This window comes from Coregonus clupeaformis, chromosome 30, assembly GCF_020615455.1.
Source record: "Coregonus clupeaformis isolate EN_2021a chromosome 30, ASM2061545v1, whole genome shotgun sequence".
Classification (NCBI taxonomy): Eukaryota; Metazoa; Chordata; class Actinopteri; order Salmoniformes; family Salmonidae; genus Coregonus; species Coregonus clupeaformis.
This window is the reverse complement of record NC_059221.1, coordinates 23,101,397-23,120,407: the sequence shown is the minus strand read 5'-3', so window position 1 is coordinate 23,120,407 and position 19,011 is coordinate 23,101,397. Positions and strand designations below refer to the sequence as shown.

The 19,011-nt window shown below is 43.5% G+C and overlaps 1 protein-coding gene across 1 annotated transcript in view; it reads left to right on the top strand.

The window, feature by feature from the left end:
- Positions 1 to 536: 536 nt before the first annotated feature.
- LOC121545621 (metabotropic glutamate receptor 4-like) overlaps positions 537 to 19,011 on the top strand; it is a 238,827-nt gene continuing 220,352 nt past the window's right edge. Inside the window, exon 1 of the mRNA XM_041856300.2 lies at positions 537 to 1,040. Coding sequence (XP_041712234.1) covers positions 765 to 1,040 — 276 coding nt within the window. The 5' untranslated portion in view covers positions 537 to 764. The remainder of the gene's footprint in view (positions 1,041 to 19,011) is intronic.

Here is a 19,011-nt window from a genome sequence, read left to right as displayed (position 1 = left end):
TTTTATCTTTCAGAAGTTTGCTGTCTTTCTGAGCTCGAGGAGGGAGGCCATGTCTGAGTACCTGTGGGTCTGCTCGGGCTGACTCAGGACTTTCTGCCTGCTCCAGGCGGGTGAGCCAGAAAGAAGCTAAACGCCCCTGACTGGAAAGAAGGCTTATCTCCCACCTTTGTTCTCTCTAATGCCCCCTGAGATGGCTCTCCACGGACCCACTCCCACCTCACTCAAAACTGTTTAGTAATTCCACACCGTCTCCATACCCCAACAACAGGGAGAGAGAATACCCCACAAGGAAGTGGAGAAAGAGAGAGAGAGAGAAAGCTAATTAGTATTACTGAGATTGTGTCAAAGCTGAGAGACATGAGAAGAGACTTCTTAAGAGATTTCTGTGCTCTGAGGGATATTGCTGCTAAACTTTAGGACGTTTGTTTGTGGGATTCCTTTTTTTTTTTAAGTGACTCAATTTAGTGGGATGCAGATTTAGCTTAGCCTTCCGTCATGACTCTTCTGGGAAGCTGTATGAGGAGGGGGCAGACTGACTGCCACAGAGGTGGTCCGGCTGGGCCCTGTCAGGTCCTGCTCCTGGCCTGCTGTATCCTGGTAATCCTGGGGCCAAGCCAAAGACACCTGGCCACACACACCTCAACTCCATCCGCATTGACGGGGACATCTCACTGGGTGGGCTCTTCCCCGTACATGCCAGAGGCAACAACGGTAAAGCCTGTGGGGAGCTGAAGAAGGAGAAGGGGATCCACAGACTGGAGGCCATGCTGTTCGCTCTGGACCGCATCAACAACGACCACGAGCTGCTGCCCAACATCACTCTGGGGGCCAGGATCCTGGACACCTGTTCCCGGGACACCCACGCCCTGGAGCAGTCGCTCACCTTTGTCCAGGCGCTCATTGAGAAGGACGGGACAGACATCAAGTGCCTGAGTGGCGGGCCGCCCATCATCACCAAGCCTGAGAGGGTGGTGGGTGTCATCGGGGCCTCCGCCAGCTCCGTGTCAATCATGGTGGCCAACATCCTGCGCCTCTTCAGGGTAAGTGCCTTTCAGTTGACACTTATTGGTTAATGGCTGTGAATGATGGTGGTGGCTATGAAAGTAGTCGTTTGTAGGATGGCAGGCAGCACGCTCTGCAAGTGAGAATGCAAGTGAGGCTACTATGAAAGCAATGTGACAGAAATCTGTAGCTGATGCTATTGCCTGATTCATGCATGATTATTAGTAATAGGTGTCATCAAAAGGCTAGGTTGCTTTTTCTGGTAAAAGTGTTTGTAAGTGTTTTCATGAAAGGATAAAGATCTATTCTGTCATTTTCCAACATTATGGAACTGTTGATGTGATAAAAACACTCCCCACATTTTCTATAGGCTTTTACTTCATGTCTTCTCTCTAAGGTGATATTACATAGTGTAGCTAGGGGCGTATTCAATATCTCACATTTCAGGTATGCTCTGTGTCTGTGAAAATGCACCATGTCGCTCTTGTATGGGCATCAACTCAAGTGAGGAAACAGGTTTACACAGGGGTGAAAGTAAGGCGGTACGGTCCGGTACAGCGTCCCTGCAAAATAAATAATGGGGGTATGCCTTACCTGTAAAACATGAGCCAAAATATCTGGAGGCTATTACACCATTATTTATCATTACCGCATGTCAGAGGCATGATAAATTAGCAAATGGACATGAAAACGGGTGATATAGCCTACGCTCTAAAGTGCGATGTAGTCAGTCGAGAACACTGAAATTTTGCCAAGGCAGAGATGAGTGGCCGACACCGAGACGCGTGTGGACAGCAGTGGACGCATACATTCTGGCCTAATGACAATCGCCAAATGTCATTAGGCCTACACTTTCTGGTGTTTTGTGTAACAAATGTCTCTTTCCATTCACCATTGTTTGGAGGCTGGAAATATGTTGCGAGTGGATGAACGTGCACGGGTAGCTTAGTAAAGGAGTCTTTTGAAGTGATTGTTTGACAATCAGATGAAAACATCATGACTGGTTGGGTTTTTGCCACAAAAAAAGGTAATACATTTTAAAAGTTAAATGACAAATCTTTACGACTAGGCCGACAGAGATCCTATTGAATTAATAGGGATTCTATATGTAATTCTATGAGCGTGCACCCATAGGAGGTCCCGTACTGGGAAGAAATTAAATATATTTTCACCCCAGGGTTTAATCCCCTCATTAAACCAATCAAAACTCATATTCCTAAAGATTTTTGATTATCAAACCAACATGTCTGGTCTTCTGCCTGTATGTTGGCCATCTGTGTTTGCCTCAGTTGGATGTGGTCTTTGTGGTTTGTAAATTATATAAAAGTCCCATTAGAACCAGACATATTTTTCACTGTCCTGACAGTTGAGGCTCATCGTTAGTCCTCAGTCTCTCCCCATAATGACATTAATTTGGGAAGAGTCCTTAGCGGTGCTTTGCCTCTAATTAAATAAGCCAAGTCATGCATGTAACCACGTGAGCTCGTTCAACACTTATTAAAGATCTAAAACGAGCCTCAACAGCATTATGTTTGCTCTCAGGATCCAAACATAATGTGCCAGTGTGAAAACCCAAAAAGAACCAAACACAACAAGACAGGCCCTTTCGTAATGCCAACACAAAGCTGTCATAGGAATGACGAAGATGCCAGGCAGAGCAACAGGCAAACAGTTGGACTGTGTTATAATGTAGCTACAATATTATGATGCTCATAGAACATTTGGAACATCGGAGGGAAGACTGGATGCTTGAGGCTTGTTTGAATAACATAATTCCCATAATGCAATATCAGCACAGCGATCTGTGTTCTCTGTATTGTGTTCACAGTGCCAGACAGTGACAGTAACAGATAATGCTTGGGGGGCATGCAGAGCATAAGCTGGTTGGATTTAAACTGTGTGTAATCAGTGTTCTTAGCTTCTCAGGTCACCTCAGTGGTGAGCATGTACTGTAATCGCCCCCTGCACAAAGAGCCGCCTGTTCTGTATTTGTACTGCAATTCAACTGAATAAAAGCCAGCAAGCCATCCCAGGTCCCTGCCATTGTGATATTAGCTATGCACCTCGTCGTGATTTCCAAGGCTATGTGCTCTGATAAGTACCCTTTTGAGCTCTGTGCAAATATAATTTGAATATCAACCGAGAAGCTGGGAAATGTCCGCAGAACTTAAAAGTCAACAAGGACCATCGGGAGACACTCTACTGCAGTAGCTGGCAGTAGCAGTCTGTGTCTGCTGTAAGGATATAATAACCAGTGCTGTGCTCACATCATGCTGGCCTACCTCAGCCTGCCTCACGCTGGATCACATCACCATCATTAGCTCCATATAATGGCTCCTCTTCATTAGTGAATGAGGGTGGTATTGCTGCAGATACATACACCTCTTGTTTCTAATTATTTCAAGAACTTGACCTGATACTGTATTTTTCATCTGCACAACCTATGTTTTTGTCTCTCTCATCCTCACTGTTGAGGAATGAGTGTGTGTTCTTGAGATGATTGGATGATGGTGGTAAGAGATTTGATCAAAGTGTGAGGCAGTCCTCAGAAAGATGTTTGGAGAAGATTGCACTGATTTCAGATTGCACTGGTTTCAGATTGCACTGGTTTCAGATTGCTCTGGTTTCTAATTCAATTGCAGTGATGAAGGGCTCATGGCCAAGTGGTACACCAACTAAGTGCAGGTCACTAGAGCCCCGTTTCCACTGGCACTTAAAATTAGGGATAAAATTAGGGACAAATTAGGCCCAAAATCGAGCTGTTTCCAACGGAATTCTCAAATTCGAGCTGGGTTCGAGGGAAACAACTGGTGTTAGCGCGTTTAGAATTTGGGCTGGTGACGCCTTTACCATGCAACCACCAAGCTGATCACTGCTGGATGCTGACACAATGTTTAGCTAGCTCGTCTGGGCTGGTTGCTACCTAACGTTAGCTAGCAAATCAGAGTTGAAACAAGCTGGCTAGCTAACGTGAGTTAGCAGGAATTTAGCCAGCCAGGTCGTATTGAAAGCTAGCTACATCATATCAAACCTGTCGCCTGGTTTGCTTGGTTAGCTAGCTAGCTAATAGCCATTGCAATGGCAAGCAAGGACCAAGGTAGGAATTAAGCTAGCTAGCTAGCCTGTTATGCTAGCGATGATGCTAACTGTTTAGCTAGCTAACGTCAGCAAGCTAAATACATGGCTCTGAGTCTGGCTGGCACTGGAAGTAGTATTGGGTAACATTAGTTACAGCATGGTGAGGGTGAATTAAATTCTTCAAAATCTTGTTAGCTAGTGTCGTATCGAGTGAGTGGTGGCAATTATTGCTGATGAACAAAAGGAGTCTGCTCATACTGAACGTTGATCATAAGGTTTATTCAGATCACAAGCTTCAGCATGAGTGACAGGTGACATGACACCCGGAGAGTGACGCCTCAGAATGGCTGCTCGTTCTGCCCTCTCCTTCGTTTTCCCCCCTATTTATAAACAATGATGCTCCCTCTTCTGGCCAATCACCAGTCTCCCCTGTCTACAACACACTTCCTGTCTGTTGTATGTGGCGTTACACCTAAAACATTCCCTCTTGATACTAACATAAACAACATTCCATTTCTTCATGAAAAACATTTAACACCATCATAATCTTAATACACTACACTAGCTAGCAACATTAGCGAAGCCAGCTGCAGTCACATTTTGGCTACTTAGCAACATGACATCATTTCTCATTTCTGGAGGCAGTGGAAACGCAATTTGAGCTTGCCCACCAAGGCCAGCCCAACCTGGGTTGACTTCAAAGTGCCAATGGAAACAGGGCTCTAGGTGAGCTCTAGATAATGACATTCAGTAGGCTACACACTCCCTTTTCAATATCATAACAGGGTTGGAGAGACTACTGACCATGTTTACCTCAACATGGACAATTACAGGTGTTTTACACTTTACTATTGCACCTTTTTCTTTATTTTAAAAGCAGAAAGTAGGCCAGCTTCTCAGCCCTGGCAGACTAGCTGAGGATAGGGCTGTCCCAGCCGCACGTAAGCTATACCCAGTAAACTCTTGGTGAGTCAACTGTTTCCTGTGCCGAGGTCAGGTGATCTGCCTCGTCCATATTTTGTTTTGTTTTGAACACGCAAGGCAAGCACAACACTTACACTTCAGTTTGGGTCCCAACCCTTCTTCTTACTATTCCTTGCCATGCCTAAGGGTAGTGGCCATAACACACTGCATGCTTGCTGTTGTTGTCAGAATGCTTCATTCTTTCTTCCCCACTTCCCTCTCCCAGTCTTAGATCAGCTGAGGCTGGGTAAAGTGTTTACTCAGCACTCCAGAGCAGTAGGCAGGATCCCGTCTCTATTGTGCTGCATGAATATTTTACTCCCAGATTACGTAATGTTCGCCTGGGGATCCGGTTGGGGTTTGAAAGCTCCCTCCCTTCATGGTTGGCCCTGTCTGCTCATGCTCTGTGATGTTCTCATCAGTTGGGCCTTTTACTGCAACATAAGCACGAGTAAAGTGTGCTAGCGCCCAGGCTAATTTGCAGAGGGCTGGTTATGACACTGTAGCGACTGCATTTGATTACCCACTCACGACAAGGCTGGTTTTAATAAGGGATCCAGCTTTGTGATTGTGTCTTGGAGACGTTGTCTCTGGCCCTGTGCACGTCAGATCTTCTCTCGGTCTTGTGTAGGCTACTGTATCAGCACTCTAACTGTCACATGGGTATGATGGTGGGTTCAAATGCCACTGTTGAGTTGCTGAGACATAAGCATATGTTCTCAGAGAAGAATAGGGGTGCTTCGGCCACCTCCACCGAGGTGTACAGTCTGCTAAGGCACAAACAGCCTACGCACATGCCTGTACTTCTGCCTTCTAAGCAGCAGGGAGGATGCCTTCAGAGAGGAGAGGGGAGGGAGGTGAGAGTAGCTTAGAGGAGAAGACGGGGGAGCCTGTAGTTAGCTGTAATAGGAGGGTTAACTAGCTGTCTGTTGTGCTGTCTGTGAAGCAGAGAGACTTTGCAACCCCTGTCTCTTCCCTCATTAGAGACAGAGATGGTAGACCTTCAGACACTGTACATTCCTCCTCTCAGCATCTCAACATGTTGAGACAGTGTTCTCTCTGGATTAACGCAGGAACCATCATGGGCTGTAAAAACCTTACACAAAAATAAATCAATTTGGAAAATGTGATGAAAGGATGCCTCTGCTCTGTTTGCAGAATGCTGGGCAGACATTTACAGGAATCTGTAGAATGCCTGTGCTGTAGGGAATGTGTGGAACCAGAATTATTTTCAATGGTATACCTTTGAATTAATTTGGCAAGACAGTAGCTGAGTATTTAGCAAAACTAGACTGAATGACGATGGCAACTGTATGAGCTGAAGCACAACTACACAAAAGCCAGTAGCTCTCTTTATGACCCCGAGACAGGCCTGCCAAGGTGTGTCCTGTCACCTTCATGGATCCTCAGCATCGTAGCTCTGTGGTAATTAAGAAGAATTGATTCTATGGTGGACTCCTATTCTAAGTGGACTCCTATTCTGCACTAAGTGTAAATTGGTGCAGCCACACTAAATCAGGTCATTCAAGCCAGCCATTCCAGCCCTTTACTCGCCCATCCATGCCCAATAAATCCAAGGAGTGAATTCTCTACTCGCATGTGACTTTTAAAATCTCATGCAGGCAAAGCCAACAAGGGAAGAAAAGCAAACAAGCGTCGCAAAATACTTGCAGGAAATTGTTTTCTGCAGGTTTACAGGCCAGTGGTTGTGCAGTGTCACTCAACCAGACTTTTACAGTCGGGGAAGACCTGATCCTTGCAGCTGTCTTTCTCACTGTTCATTGCAGTCTTTCCCTTCCACATAGAGCTCCGGCCATAGCAGAACCACTCCTTAATTACAAGATTAGTTCCGACTCAAGTCGCTTAGACGACCCTGGTCCCAGCGGTCAATTCCCAGTACATCCATGAGGGAAGAGTGCCCAGAAACATGTCCCTTGCCTCTAAGTTTTGCTCTCTTTTTTCTTAGTTTTGCCCATTCTGTGTGCAAATCCCATCACAGGAAGCTGGAACACCAGCTGCTAATCACCATCCATAGTGGTGAAGGGGCACGGTGCGGTGGTCTCCACATGTGCACTGCTCGCTGTGTGGAGACGCTTGGTTTCACTCAAATTAATTTGTGGCATTTAATTACTGTAAGTTTGCAGGTCTGCAGAGTGAATGCTGCATGGTGGGGAGGGGAGGATGTCGAGTTTGTTTTAAAGTGGATGGTTTCATTTTTTCACTTCATGAGAGAAGTGATTGAAATTCTTCACTACAACTCTGTGGAGACTAACACCATCTGCACTGATTTTAACAGCAGAGGAGATATATAGTGCTTTGGTAGAAACACAAGACAAGCTACACCTGTGATAACAGCTCCAATGTTCTAACCCTCTACATAGTCATTTGACATTGTGTATTCTTAAGGCATGATAGCATAAATAATTGTTCTCTAACACAGTAGACATACAACATGAATAATGTTCAACACTGTGTGTTTATAGAGTATCCTCTTACCCTTCCCCTGTGAAAAGAGGGGATTGTCTTGGAGAAAATCCAGTGTTACAATCATGCTGCTAATTTACTGTTGGCATTTTCTCCAATTACTGTACATCGCTTCTTCAGCACTCCTTGAAGCTCACTCCTTGAATTTGTGACACTGTAAATTGTCAGTAAGTCTTTTGATTTTGGTCTACATTTACAAACTGTCCATATGCTTACTTGCAATTGTAATTCCTCAAAACAATTGGTGTCATCTGATGTCCTGTGAGCTTGTCTCATAGCTGCCACTACTACACTCCCCCTGTCTCCAAATCTAGGCATTCCAGATATTCATCTTTAAACAGCCACATCTCTAAACAGAACCCAAGCAGCAAATCCATGGTATCTCACAGTTCCCTCAAAAATAACTCAGGATTAGTCGCTTGCAGCTGTCCCCCCTGGAAGATCTGCCCATCAACCAAATAACATTCTGTGACCTACTGTCTGGAGATACTGTATGCAATGCATATAGATTTGTAGTTGTAAAGATGGTTGAGTGATTAAAAGACAGACAGACCACACAGTTGTTAGTAGGTGAAATATATTTGAATTCATGTGATCGATGGAGGCATGACAGTTATTGATTCTGGGAGTAGTGAAATTTGATCGAGAAGTGACAAGTGGTACGTCGGAGTGATGGTATATATCAGCAAATATTCCTTGATAAATTGACATACTCTCTGTTTTTATCCCTGCACACTTTTGTACATTGCCTGAATTATGACCGTAAAAACATAACCACTAAGAAATGTAAATGCACTGCAATGTTAGCATAATGATAGTCAAGTTGTGATGATCTGCGATTTTCTATGTCTGCTCAATTCCTTCCTGTGCCATCCCATATCCTCCACCTGGCCTGAAGCAGTGACAGAGAGTGAGTTTGGCCTCCCCCAGGCTATAGTAAGAAGCTCGGACATCATCCAGTCAACGTGCACGTCAGACAACATGGTAGCTAGCTTCTATGAGTCATCTACCCTCCATCACACAGAGGAATTCACTCTCTCTTCTCTGAGGCAGTAACGATGCTCCATTACAAATGACCATTTGAACGTTAGACAACTAGGACAAAACATATTAATTCATAAGTGTGAAGATTTATCAGATCTGTATTGCATTAGTGACCTTCAGCAGCACGTACTGTCACACACAATTTGTTTTATTGTTGAATATAGTTTCAGAAATGTTTAAACAAAATGATGAGATACATGTATAGTAACAGTATGAAATGTCCATGGTTTTGATATAATGCCCCCTTTCTGATATTACATCATACTAGAGGACAATGTCAGGCAGAACAAATAAAAGGACATAAACAATAAGACACGCACCCGTTCAAAGCATTTGTACACACCAACATTAGCAGACAGACAGAGAAGGATCAATTCTCATTTACTGGTTAATTATCTCTTTCCAGACCTCCCTCAGTCAGTAAAAGAGACTAAGTCTGTAATAAATCCCTACACAGAACACAGACTCTGGGTTTATGTTGTACCCCTCCGTCACTTTTATTATTTGTTCCGTACAATCATTAAACAGTCAAGCAAGCTGTGAAGACCCACTCCCACACAAACACAGCACACCTCTTAGATTGCACTCCTTTTTTAGGTATTGAACCTGAGGCAGGGAACTATTGTGACAGCAAACTCTGTTTCCTGGAATTGTACCCTCGTCTTTTTCCTGCTGTTGAAAGGCAATGTTTGAAGTTACACGATGGAAGGAAAGTTGGTCCACATTGGTATTGATTTCACACAAGGTTGAGGTGCTGACATTTAAATTAAGATAAATGTACTAACATAGTGTTTGTTTTTGGTACATAGGCTATCTTACCTGGGCTGTTGCAGACAATTCTGATTGTATCTTCAATGTCCCTGACCTAGGATGCCACCATACTCACTGTGTCGGTCGAGGATCCATTCTTGCAAGAGCACCAGTTCAGTATGGTAGCTTATGGTACACACAGCAACACAAAGCATAAACAGCTTGGAAATAACAGTAAGTCTATAAATGAGTTTTGGTAGTGTGTAACTGTAGTTATTGAATCAGACCACAGCACTTGCCCAGCTAGAGGGTTTGTGGTCAAACGTTTCCTACCTGACTGGGCCTGAAAAGATGCTAAACATTTCTTGGAGGCTGCTAGGTCATGTGTAAAATCTTGTTCCTAAGAAACCCTGTTTTGTGTATTTTCAGCGGTGACCCTGCGGCGGTGTGGCATGTCCTGAGGTGGTTTATCTTATTCAGGACTACTATATTCCCCGTACGTCTAATTGACTCACATACAGCAATAGTTAATCTGATCAGACAGTTCTGTCTGCACTCTATGGCTGGGTCTGAAATGGCACCCTATTCCACCCCACGGGGGGTATGAAAAATAAAAAAATTATGTATGCACTCACTAACTGTAAGTCGCTCTGGATAAGAGCTTCTGCTAAATGACTTAAATGTAAATATATAGTGCAACAGTTTGGTCAAAAGTAGTGCACTATATAGGGAATGGCATGCCATTTCAGACGCATCCTATGTGATGGGTAATTGTGAATAAAGGGTCTCCAAGTACATCCAGAGACGGTGGTGAAAGAATACTGTATTACTGTATGTGCATTAGTGGAAATGGTTATGTACAGATTGACTCTCTACTGCATGGGATCTGTCTGTACATCAATGCCACAACTACCTCAATCATAATGGAGTTACATTCAGGGCAGCTCTGTCCCCTCAGAGATAGCCTGCTACAATAAACATAATTTTACCTTTGAGACGATCGATCATACCTTTGCTTTCCCCTCCAGATCTAGTACTCTGAACCCCTCTTTTCTCTGCTTACTGACCCTCTGCTCCAGGCCTTTAGAGGTAGGTGAAGTGAGTGCAGTGTGGCCAGCTGGATGGCTGAATATGTCAGCCCAGGAGTCCTAGGGTCATCCTCAAGGACACTGCAGCTCCTCAGCCCTGATTTTAGTGATTTAATATGCCAGGCTGACATGTTGGCCTGAAGGTCTCTTTCCCTCCAGCTCTCCTCTCCTCTCCTCTCCTCTCCTCTCCTCTCCTCTCCTCTCCTCTCCTCTCCTCTCCTCTCCTCTCCTCTCCTCTCCTCTCCTCTCCTCTCCTCTCCTCTCCTCTCCTCTCCTCTCCTCTCTATAGACCAAGGCATGCTCCACAGGCTCAGAGCCACAAAAGCACAGCCTAGTGTCATTGGCATTTGTCCTTAACACAGCTACTGATGAGAAATAATTGCAATTCCAACCAAGGGTCAGTTTATTCATTTTAGGTTTGTGTAAATCAGGTAGGTAGTTTCCAGGTGTTCTTTAGATGGCGACCTCCTGTCTTCTGTTTGACCCCAGATTTACTCTAGAGCACATCAGATCAAGCCAAATGTTCTCATTGACCTCTGCTAGAGCTTGCCTGTAAGTTCAGTACCTGACATTGCAGAAAGAAAAGATCAGACACCCCAAAGAAGCAATGCACTTTTTATCTAACCACTTCCAAAGTCAAACAAAAACCCTCAGTCTTATTAAAAAGCTTGTCAAAGTATGTAATTTACACTCAACAACCCTTAAATTAAGTTTTATTCATGAGAGACCAATTGCTACTATGCCACTGCTGTTAAACATGCTCAGATGATGTGTTTCTAGAAATTAACAAGACATTAGCGCCGCTTGACTCACTTTATTTGGATGAGATGAGTTCTGAGAACAACTTGAGCATGGGAGAAAACCCTCTGATCAGATAAGTTATTATCTGAATCTCAAGGGGATTTTGTGAAAATCGGGTCAGATTCGGTGGAAATAATCAAAGGAGTCAATTTGCAGAGAAATATGAAAATATACAATATATTTCTGAAAGATGTAGCTGACAAAATGGTTATTGCTACTTAAAATGAAAACAGTTTCCAATAGTGGATCGTACTTGTAGGTAAAGGTCAATAGTATGTGCAGTATATCATAGAATTTTATTAAACAAAACCAAGCGACAACGAACAGAGAGAATCGGTGCGTCTCATAGCATTATAGAAGTAGAGGATGCCATTTGATGAGGTCAGTGACCATCAAGAGCTCGCAAGCGATGTTACAATAACTGGTGAAACAATTCTGACTTGATGTGAAGTAGCATTGTGTGTTTATTTAATGTGACTCTCACAGAGAAATTGCTATGTCTTCATTATGCAGTGTATCTGGACCATTTAGAAACTGATTATCTGACATGAATGCAGTAACATACAGCAGAGGTCAGAGTTACAGGGCAAACATGAGAGGCGTTGTTATTATCCTCTTTAAATGGCACTTTAAAACCCGATTGAAGAGCGTTTAAGCCTTACAGTGATGTTCGCAAAGTGGTACACTGTACTGTTGCCCTTCTGGCTTTTCCTCAAGTGTTAAACTGGCCATTAGGTTGATGTTGAAAAATGGTTGGAGTAAAATAGAGAAACATTCACCCATAACACTTGCCCAAATGCCATTTCATGCAACTGTAGGCTAACTCATTTTAAACACATTATGAAGCTTAGGAGAACTAATAGCGAGTGCGCAAAGGATGTATACTGAATAAAAATATAAATGCAACATGCAACAATTTCAAAGATTTTGCTGAGTTACAGTTCATGTAAGGAAATCAGTCAATTTAAATAAATAAATTAGGCCCTAATCTATGGATTTCTATAGGCCTGGGAGTGCATAGGCCCACCCACTTGGGAGCCAGACCCACCCACTGGGGATCCAGGCCCAGCCAATCAGAATGAGTTTTTCCCCACAAAAGAGCTTTATAACAGACAGAAATACTATTTTGTGTTTTTTTTGCGTTGATCTTAACTTTTTCTTGTACATAATGTTTCTACCATAATTTCCTATGACTGAAAATAAGTTCTGGACATGAGAACAGCAATCACTAACCTCGATTTGAAAGAAGATTTCTACTTCAACAAGTCAACAGGACATAATGCTCACCCCAGACCAGGCCCTAATCCCGGAGACTCGGAAAAGATTAAGGTGGCATAAGAGAGGCCTACGTGCAGGCACCCTGGCGAAACTACGTCGGTGCGTTCATAACCTGCCTCTACCATCCGTTCTATTGGCGAACGTACAATCACTGGAGAACAAACTGGACGAGCTCCGTTTGAGACTATCCTATCAACGGGTCCTGAAGAACTGTAAAATCCTATGTTTCTCAGAGTTGTGGCTGAACAAGGACATGAATAATATACATCTTGCTGGTTTTTCTATGCATTGGCAGCACTGAACTGCAGCGTCGGGTAAGCTTAAGGGGGGAGGTGTGTATCATTGTTAACTACAGCTGGTGTGCAATTTCTAATATTAAGGAAGTCTTGAGTTTCTGCTCACCTGAGTTAAAATATCTGATGATAAGCTGTAGACCATACTATTTACCAAGAGAGTTTTCATCTATATTTTTCGTAGCTGTCTATTTACCACCAGAAACCGACGCTTGCACTAAGACCACACTCAACAAGCTGTATAGGGCTCATCCAGAGGTGGCGCTCCTAGTGGCCAGTGATTTTAATGCAGGGAAACTGAAATCCATCTTAACTAATTTCTACCAGCATGTCACCTTTGCAACTAGTGGCGAAAAAACTCTAGATCACCTTTACTGTCTCACACCGTCCATTTGGCAAATCTGACCATAACTCTATCCTCCTGATTCCTGCTTACAAGCAAATTCTCAAACAGGAACTACCAATACGGAAGTGCTCCAATGAAGTGGATACTAGGCTACAGGATGTTTCGCTAGCAAAGACTAGAATATGTTCCAGTATTCATCTGATGGCATTGAGGAGTTTACCATATCAGTCACCGGCTTCATTAATAAGTGCATGGACGATGTCGTCCCCACAATGACCGTATGTACAGTCGTGGTCAAACGTTTTGAGAATGACACAAGTATTGGTCTTCACAAAGTTCGCTGCTTCAGTGTTATGAGATATTTTTGTCAGATGTTACTATGGTATACTGAAGTATAATTACAAGCATTCCATAAGTGTCAAAGGCTTTTATTGACAATTACATTAAGTTTATGCAAAGAGTCAATATTTGCAATGTTGACCCTTCTTTTTCAAGACCTCTGCAATCCGCCCTGGCATGCTGTCAATTAACTTCTGGGCCACATCCTGACTGATGGCAGGCCATTCTTGCATAATCAATGCTTGGAGTTTGTCAGAATTTGTGGGTTTTTGGTTGTCCACCCGCCTCTTGTAAGTCGCTCTGGATAAGAGCGTCTGCTAAATGACTAAAATGTAAAATGTAAAATGTCTTGAGGATCGACTACAAGTTCTCAATGGGATTAAGGTCTGGGGAGTTTCCTGGCCATGGACCCACAATTTTGATGTTTTGTTCCCAGCGCCACTTAGTTATCACTTTTGCAGTATCGGAAGGTGTTCCATCATGCTGGAAAAGGCATTGGTCGTCACCAAACTGTTCTTGGATGGTTGGGAGAAGTTGCTCTCGGAGGATGTGTTGGTACCATTCTTTATTCAGTGAGCCCACTCCCTTAGCTGAGAAGCAACCCCACACATGAATGGTCTCAGGATGCTTAACTGTTGGCATGACACAGGACTGATGGTATTGCTCACCTTGTCTTCTCAGGACAAGGTATTTTCCGGATGCCCCAAACAATCGGAAAGGGGATTCATCAGAGAAAATGACTTTACCCCAGTCCTCAGCAGTCCAATCCCTGTACCTTTTGCAGAATATCAGTCTGTCCCTGATGTTTTTCCTGGAGAGAAGTGGCTTCTTTGCTGCCCTTCTTGACACCAGGCCATCCTCCAAAAGTCTTCGCCTCACTGTGTGTACAGATACTTTTTCCACGTTTTGTTACGTTACAGCCTTATTCTAAAATTGATTAAATTATTTTTTCCCTCATCAATCTACACACAATACCCAATAATGACAGAGCGAAAACAGATTTGTAGACATTTTTGCAAATGTATTACAAATGTAACCCTCTCACCAGGGGGTTATAAGGATATGCTTTCCCATGCATTAAATGAAACTGAAACAGTAAATGACTCCACCAATACAACAGACATAAGGTTCAAGATCTATATTAATCAAATGTTCAATGTATCACATCAAAAGAAATAAAAATAATAAACCCCAATGATTTTTCCACAACCCATGTCCAAATTATTTGCAAGCTTGCTTAAACCCTGGGCGCGTGTTGGAGCTCATAAAAAAAATGACGACATACATAAAGTCCCGAAGTCCACCCCACATTTGTAGTTACTCACTACTTGTAGATAATGCCTCAGCAAAATATAGTAGTTCCGTGCTGGTGTCCTTACAAGATCCACAGCGAACACAGCTATCAATGCAGCCAGTACTCGGTAGCAGCAACTCGTTGATCGTCACAAGCAATTCTCTCCAAGTCTTGCACGATGCTAGGCTAACCTCTATAATATAATATAATAATATGCCATTTAGCAGACGCTTTTATCCAAAGCGACTTACAGTCATGCGTGCATACATTTATTTATTTTTTTGTGTATGGGTGGTCCCGGGGATCGAACCCACTACCTTGGCGTTACAAGCGCCGTGCTCTACCAGCTGAGCTACAGAGGACCACCTCTAGGATGTCGAATGTCTCCACAATGCGACGGCAGCTTCAGTCTCTACTAGGTCTTTCTTAACGAAATAATAAACACTCTCTTATAGAAATAAAATCAGGATTTCCCTTTAAAAAAAACCTGTAGGTATGGTTTTGTTTTCTCTTTATCGTTTCCTTTGGTCGTTTTTCCTTCACCAACCCCACTAACGTCTCTCCTCTCCCTTCTTTCAACCTTTCCCTCTCTTTTCTTTCGCAGCAACCAGTCCACTCTCCCATTGGCCACAACTTAACAAGTTACCTCATTGGTCAAAACTTTAACGAGATACGTGGGAAACTTAAACTTAAAAGTAAACCAACCTATTCACTTGTACATTTTTTTTTAAAACATTGCTTCAAAAGAAATGCATTAATGACATTACAAATCAGGAGCTATTTGATCACCTTTTAAATCTAATACCAATGAATTATAACAAATAAACTCTATACTTGGTTTTAGCAAGGTATTACACTCTCCCCCCACCAAAATAGGCATGTCCTCATGACTTGTAAACATAAGTGAAATGTAATGACAAGTAAATATGTCAACTCTTAACTACAACCTACAGCTGAGACAAAACTTGTTAGATAATTGAAAATGAGATACATTTGTGTTTCCCTTATCCAATCCACTTGTACAATGTGGCACAATATCTGACAACTGGGGCTATACTTGGAACTCCAGATTTATCATAGGTATGTAATACATGTGCTTTCTTTACTCTCTGAGATTTTCTTATCCCTTGTCCTTCCATTTCCTCCGAAGTTTCCACTTCTCCCTGAACTTCTCGTTCCTCTTCTGTAATCTCTTCAACTGAGTTAGATGCCTCATTATCATCTGCTTCAACTCCAGTGGCGACCTCAGCTTCTTGACTGGACTCTTTTACTTCCAGAACTTGGTCTGCTCTTTCAGGTTCCCCTGTCATTTGATTCCAAACTATGTCTAAGTCCAAGCTAAATGGTTCCGACATCTCTTCCACTTCTCGGCTTATACAGTTTGTATTTGGCACTTCATACCATACTCCGATGTCCTCATCTTCTGAGTCAAAATCCTTCTCATCTTCTGGATTCTCAACCTCTTCAACTTTCTCATCATTCCGAGGAGTACAGTTTCCAGGCAACTTTTCATGTCCCTTTCTCTTCCTCCTTCTTTGCAGGGTCCTTCTACCAGGTGTTGGTTCTATGTTAACCACAGGTTCGATGCGCACTTTCTGCCCCAGTGGTAGCAGGTGATTTCGATGAAGAATCTTAATGGGTCCATCTCCAATTTCAGGCTTCAAACGAAACACAGGTAAGTTTGACATCTGACTTTCCACCACATATGGCGTAGAGGCCCAGCGATCTGCCAGCTTATGTTTTCCTTGCAGTCCTAGATTCCGTATGAGGACTCTGTCTCCAGGCATAAGTTGCGTGTAGCGGATCTTCTTATCATATCGCTGTTTGTTTTCTTGGTTTTGCTTTCCAGCAGTGCTCTCAGCAAGTTTGTAAGTAGCTTGTAACTGTTTCTTCATATCAGATACATACTTGAGGTAAGTTCTCTCTGAAGAGCTATCACTCGAGACTCCAAAACAAATATCAACAGGCAATCTAGCTTCACGTCCAAACATAAAAAAATATGGCGAATAGCCAGTCGCTTCATTCCGACTACAGTTATACGAGTGCACTAGATGCCCAACATACTGACTCCATTTGTTCTTTCGTGTAGGATCAAGAGTTCCAAGCATGTACAACAAGGTTCGATTGAATCTCTCGGGTTGCGGATCTCCCTGAGGATGATATGGTGTTGTCCTTGACTTCTCCACTCCAAGCATATTCAGTAGCTCATGGATGAGTCGACTTTCAAAATCTCTACCTTGATCACTATGCATCCTCTTGGGCAGACCATAATGGATGAAGTACCTCTCCCACAATACCTTGGCGACCGTGGATGCTTTCTGATCCTTCGTAGGAAAAGCTTGAGCGTATCTTGTGTAATGATCCGTAATGACAAGAACATTCACTGTGTTACTGGAGTCAGGCTCAATGGACAGGAAATCCATACACACAAGGTCCATAGGTCCATCACTTTGCATATGACCAAGCGGAGCAACTATCTTTGGAAGTGTTTTCCTCTGTACACAGCGAGCACAGGACTTACAGTACTCCTCTACTTCCATCTTCATGCGTGGCCAGTAGAACCGGTCTCTGACAAGTCCATATGTCTTGTCAAATCCTAAATGACCTGAGTCATCATGCAGTGACGTGAGAACCATAGTTCTGAACTTCTCTGGAAGAAGTAACTGAGCACGACGAGTCTTGTTTGGCGGATGTGTGATCCTGTACATAACTCCATCTTCCATCTTTAGCTTCTCCCACTCTCTCAGGAGCAAAGAGATGAGTGGATGTTTTGTCTTGGTCACCCTGGTGATATCATGTTTATTAAGAGCAACCCACATCTCTCCTAAGCAAGGTTCTTCTTGTTGTGATGCAGAAAGTTCCATAGTGCTCAATCTGGGCATGTTAGATGTCAGCATGCTCAGGTTACAGTATGCTTGAGGCACAGCATGCATAGAGGCTCCCAACTGATCAATCACTCTACTATGAGATGATCCAGGAGTTATTCTAACAACATTAGACATCTGGCACATGGCTCTAACACCGGATGCAGGAATGTCTCTCCAATCTTGTTCCACTGCATATTGCTGATGAGGGCGGCGAGATAAAGCATCAGCATCTATGTTCTGCCTGCCTGGCCTGTACTTGAGACTAAAGTCATAGGTAGACAACGCAGCCAGCCAACGATGACCAGTGGCATCCAGTTTTGCGGACGTGAGGACATATGTCAATGGGTTGTTGTCTGTTCTAACCTCGAACTTGACCCCCATACAGGTAATCATGTAGTTTATCAACCACGGCCCACTTCAACGCAAGAAACTCTAACTTGTGAGCTGGGTAGTTGCGTTCAGAAGTGGTCAGGCTTCGACTCACAAATGCCACAGGACGCAGACCCTCACCTTGATCTTGGTACAGTACTCCACCTAACCCTTCGCGGCTAGCATCTACATGTAGAACGTATGGCAACTGAGGATCAGCAAAATCCAACACAGGAGCTTTTGTGAGGCTTTCCTTCAATGTCTCGAATGCCAATTCACACTTTTCATTCCACCTTGATCCAAATGGTTCTGAGTTGTTGAGGTAGGCTTTCACCTCTTCCTTGGACTTTCTCCCTTTCTTGCCTGCGGGAAGATATCCACATAAGAGCTGATTCAGGGGGTAACTCACTTTAGAGTAGTCTTTCACAAATCTCCTGTAATATCCACAGAATCCTAGGAAAGAACGCAGAGCAGTCACAGTTTCAGGCCTTGGCCACTTGGTGACAGCTTCAATTTTTTATGGGTCTGTGGCCACTCCATTCTGGGATATGATATGTCCAACATAGTTGACAGATGTGCGGCAAAACTGACACTTGTCAAGGGACAGTTTTAGGCCTTCACTTTTCAAGTGGTCCAACACCTTGAGCAACCTCTGCTCGTGTTCTTCCAGCGTCCTTCCAAACACGATTAAGTCATCAAGGTAAACAAGAACTTCGAGTAGATTCATGTCTCCAACTGTCTGTTCCATGACACGTTGAAATGTTGCAGGTGCTCCGGACACACCCTGTGGCATCCTCTCAAATTGGTAAAATCCAACTGGACAGATAAATGCAGTCTTCTCTTTATCTGTGTCACCCATTGGGATTTGATAGTATCCGCTTCGGAGATCTAACACACTGAACCATTTGCTCCCACTCAAACATGTCACACGTGGGACTGTGTACTGGTCGGGAACAGTGCGCTTGTTGAGGGTCCTGTAATCAACACACATGCGTATGGTGCCATTCTTTTTCCT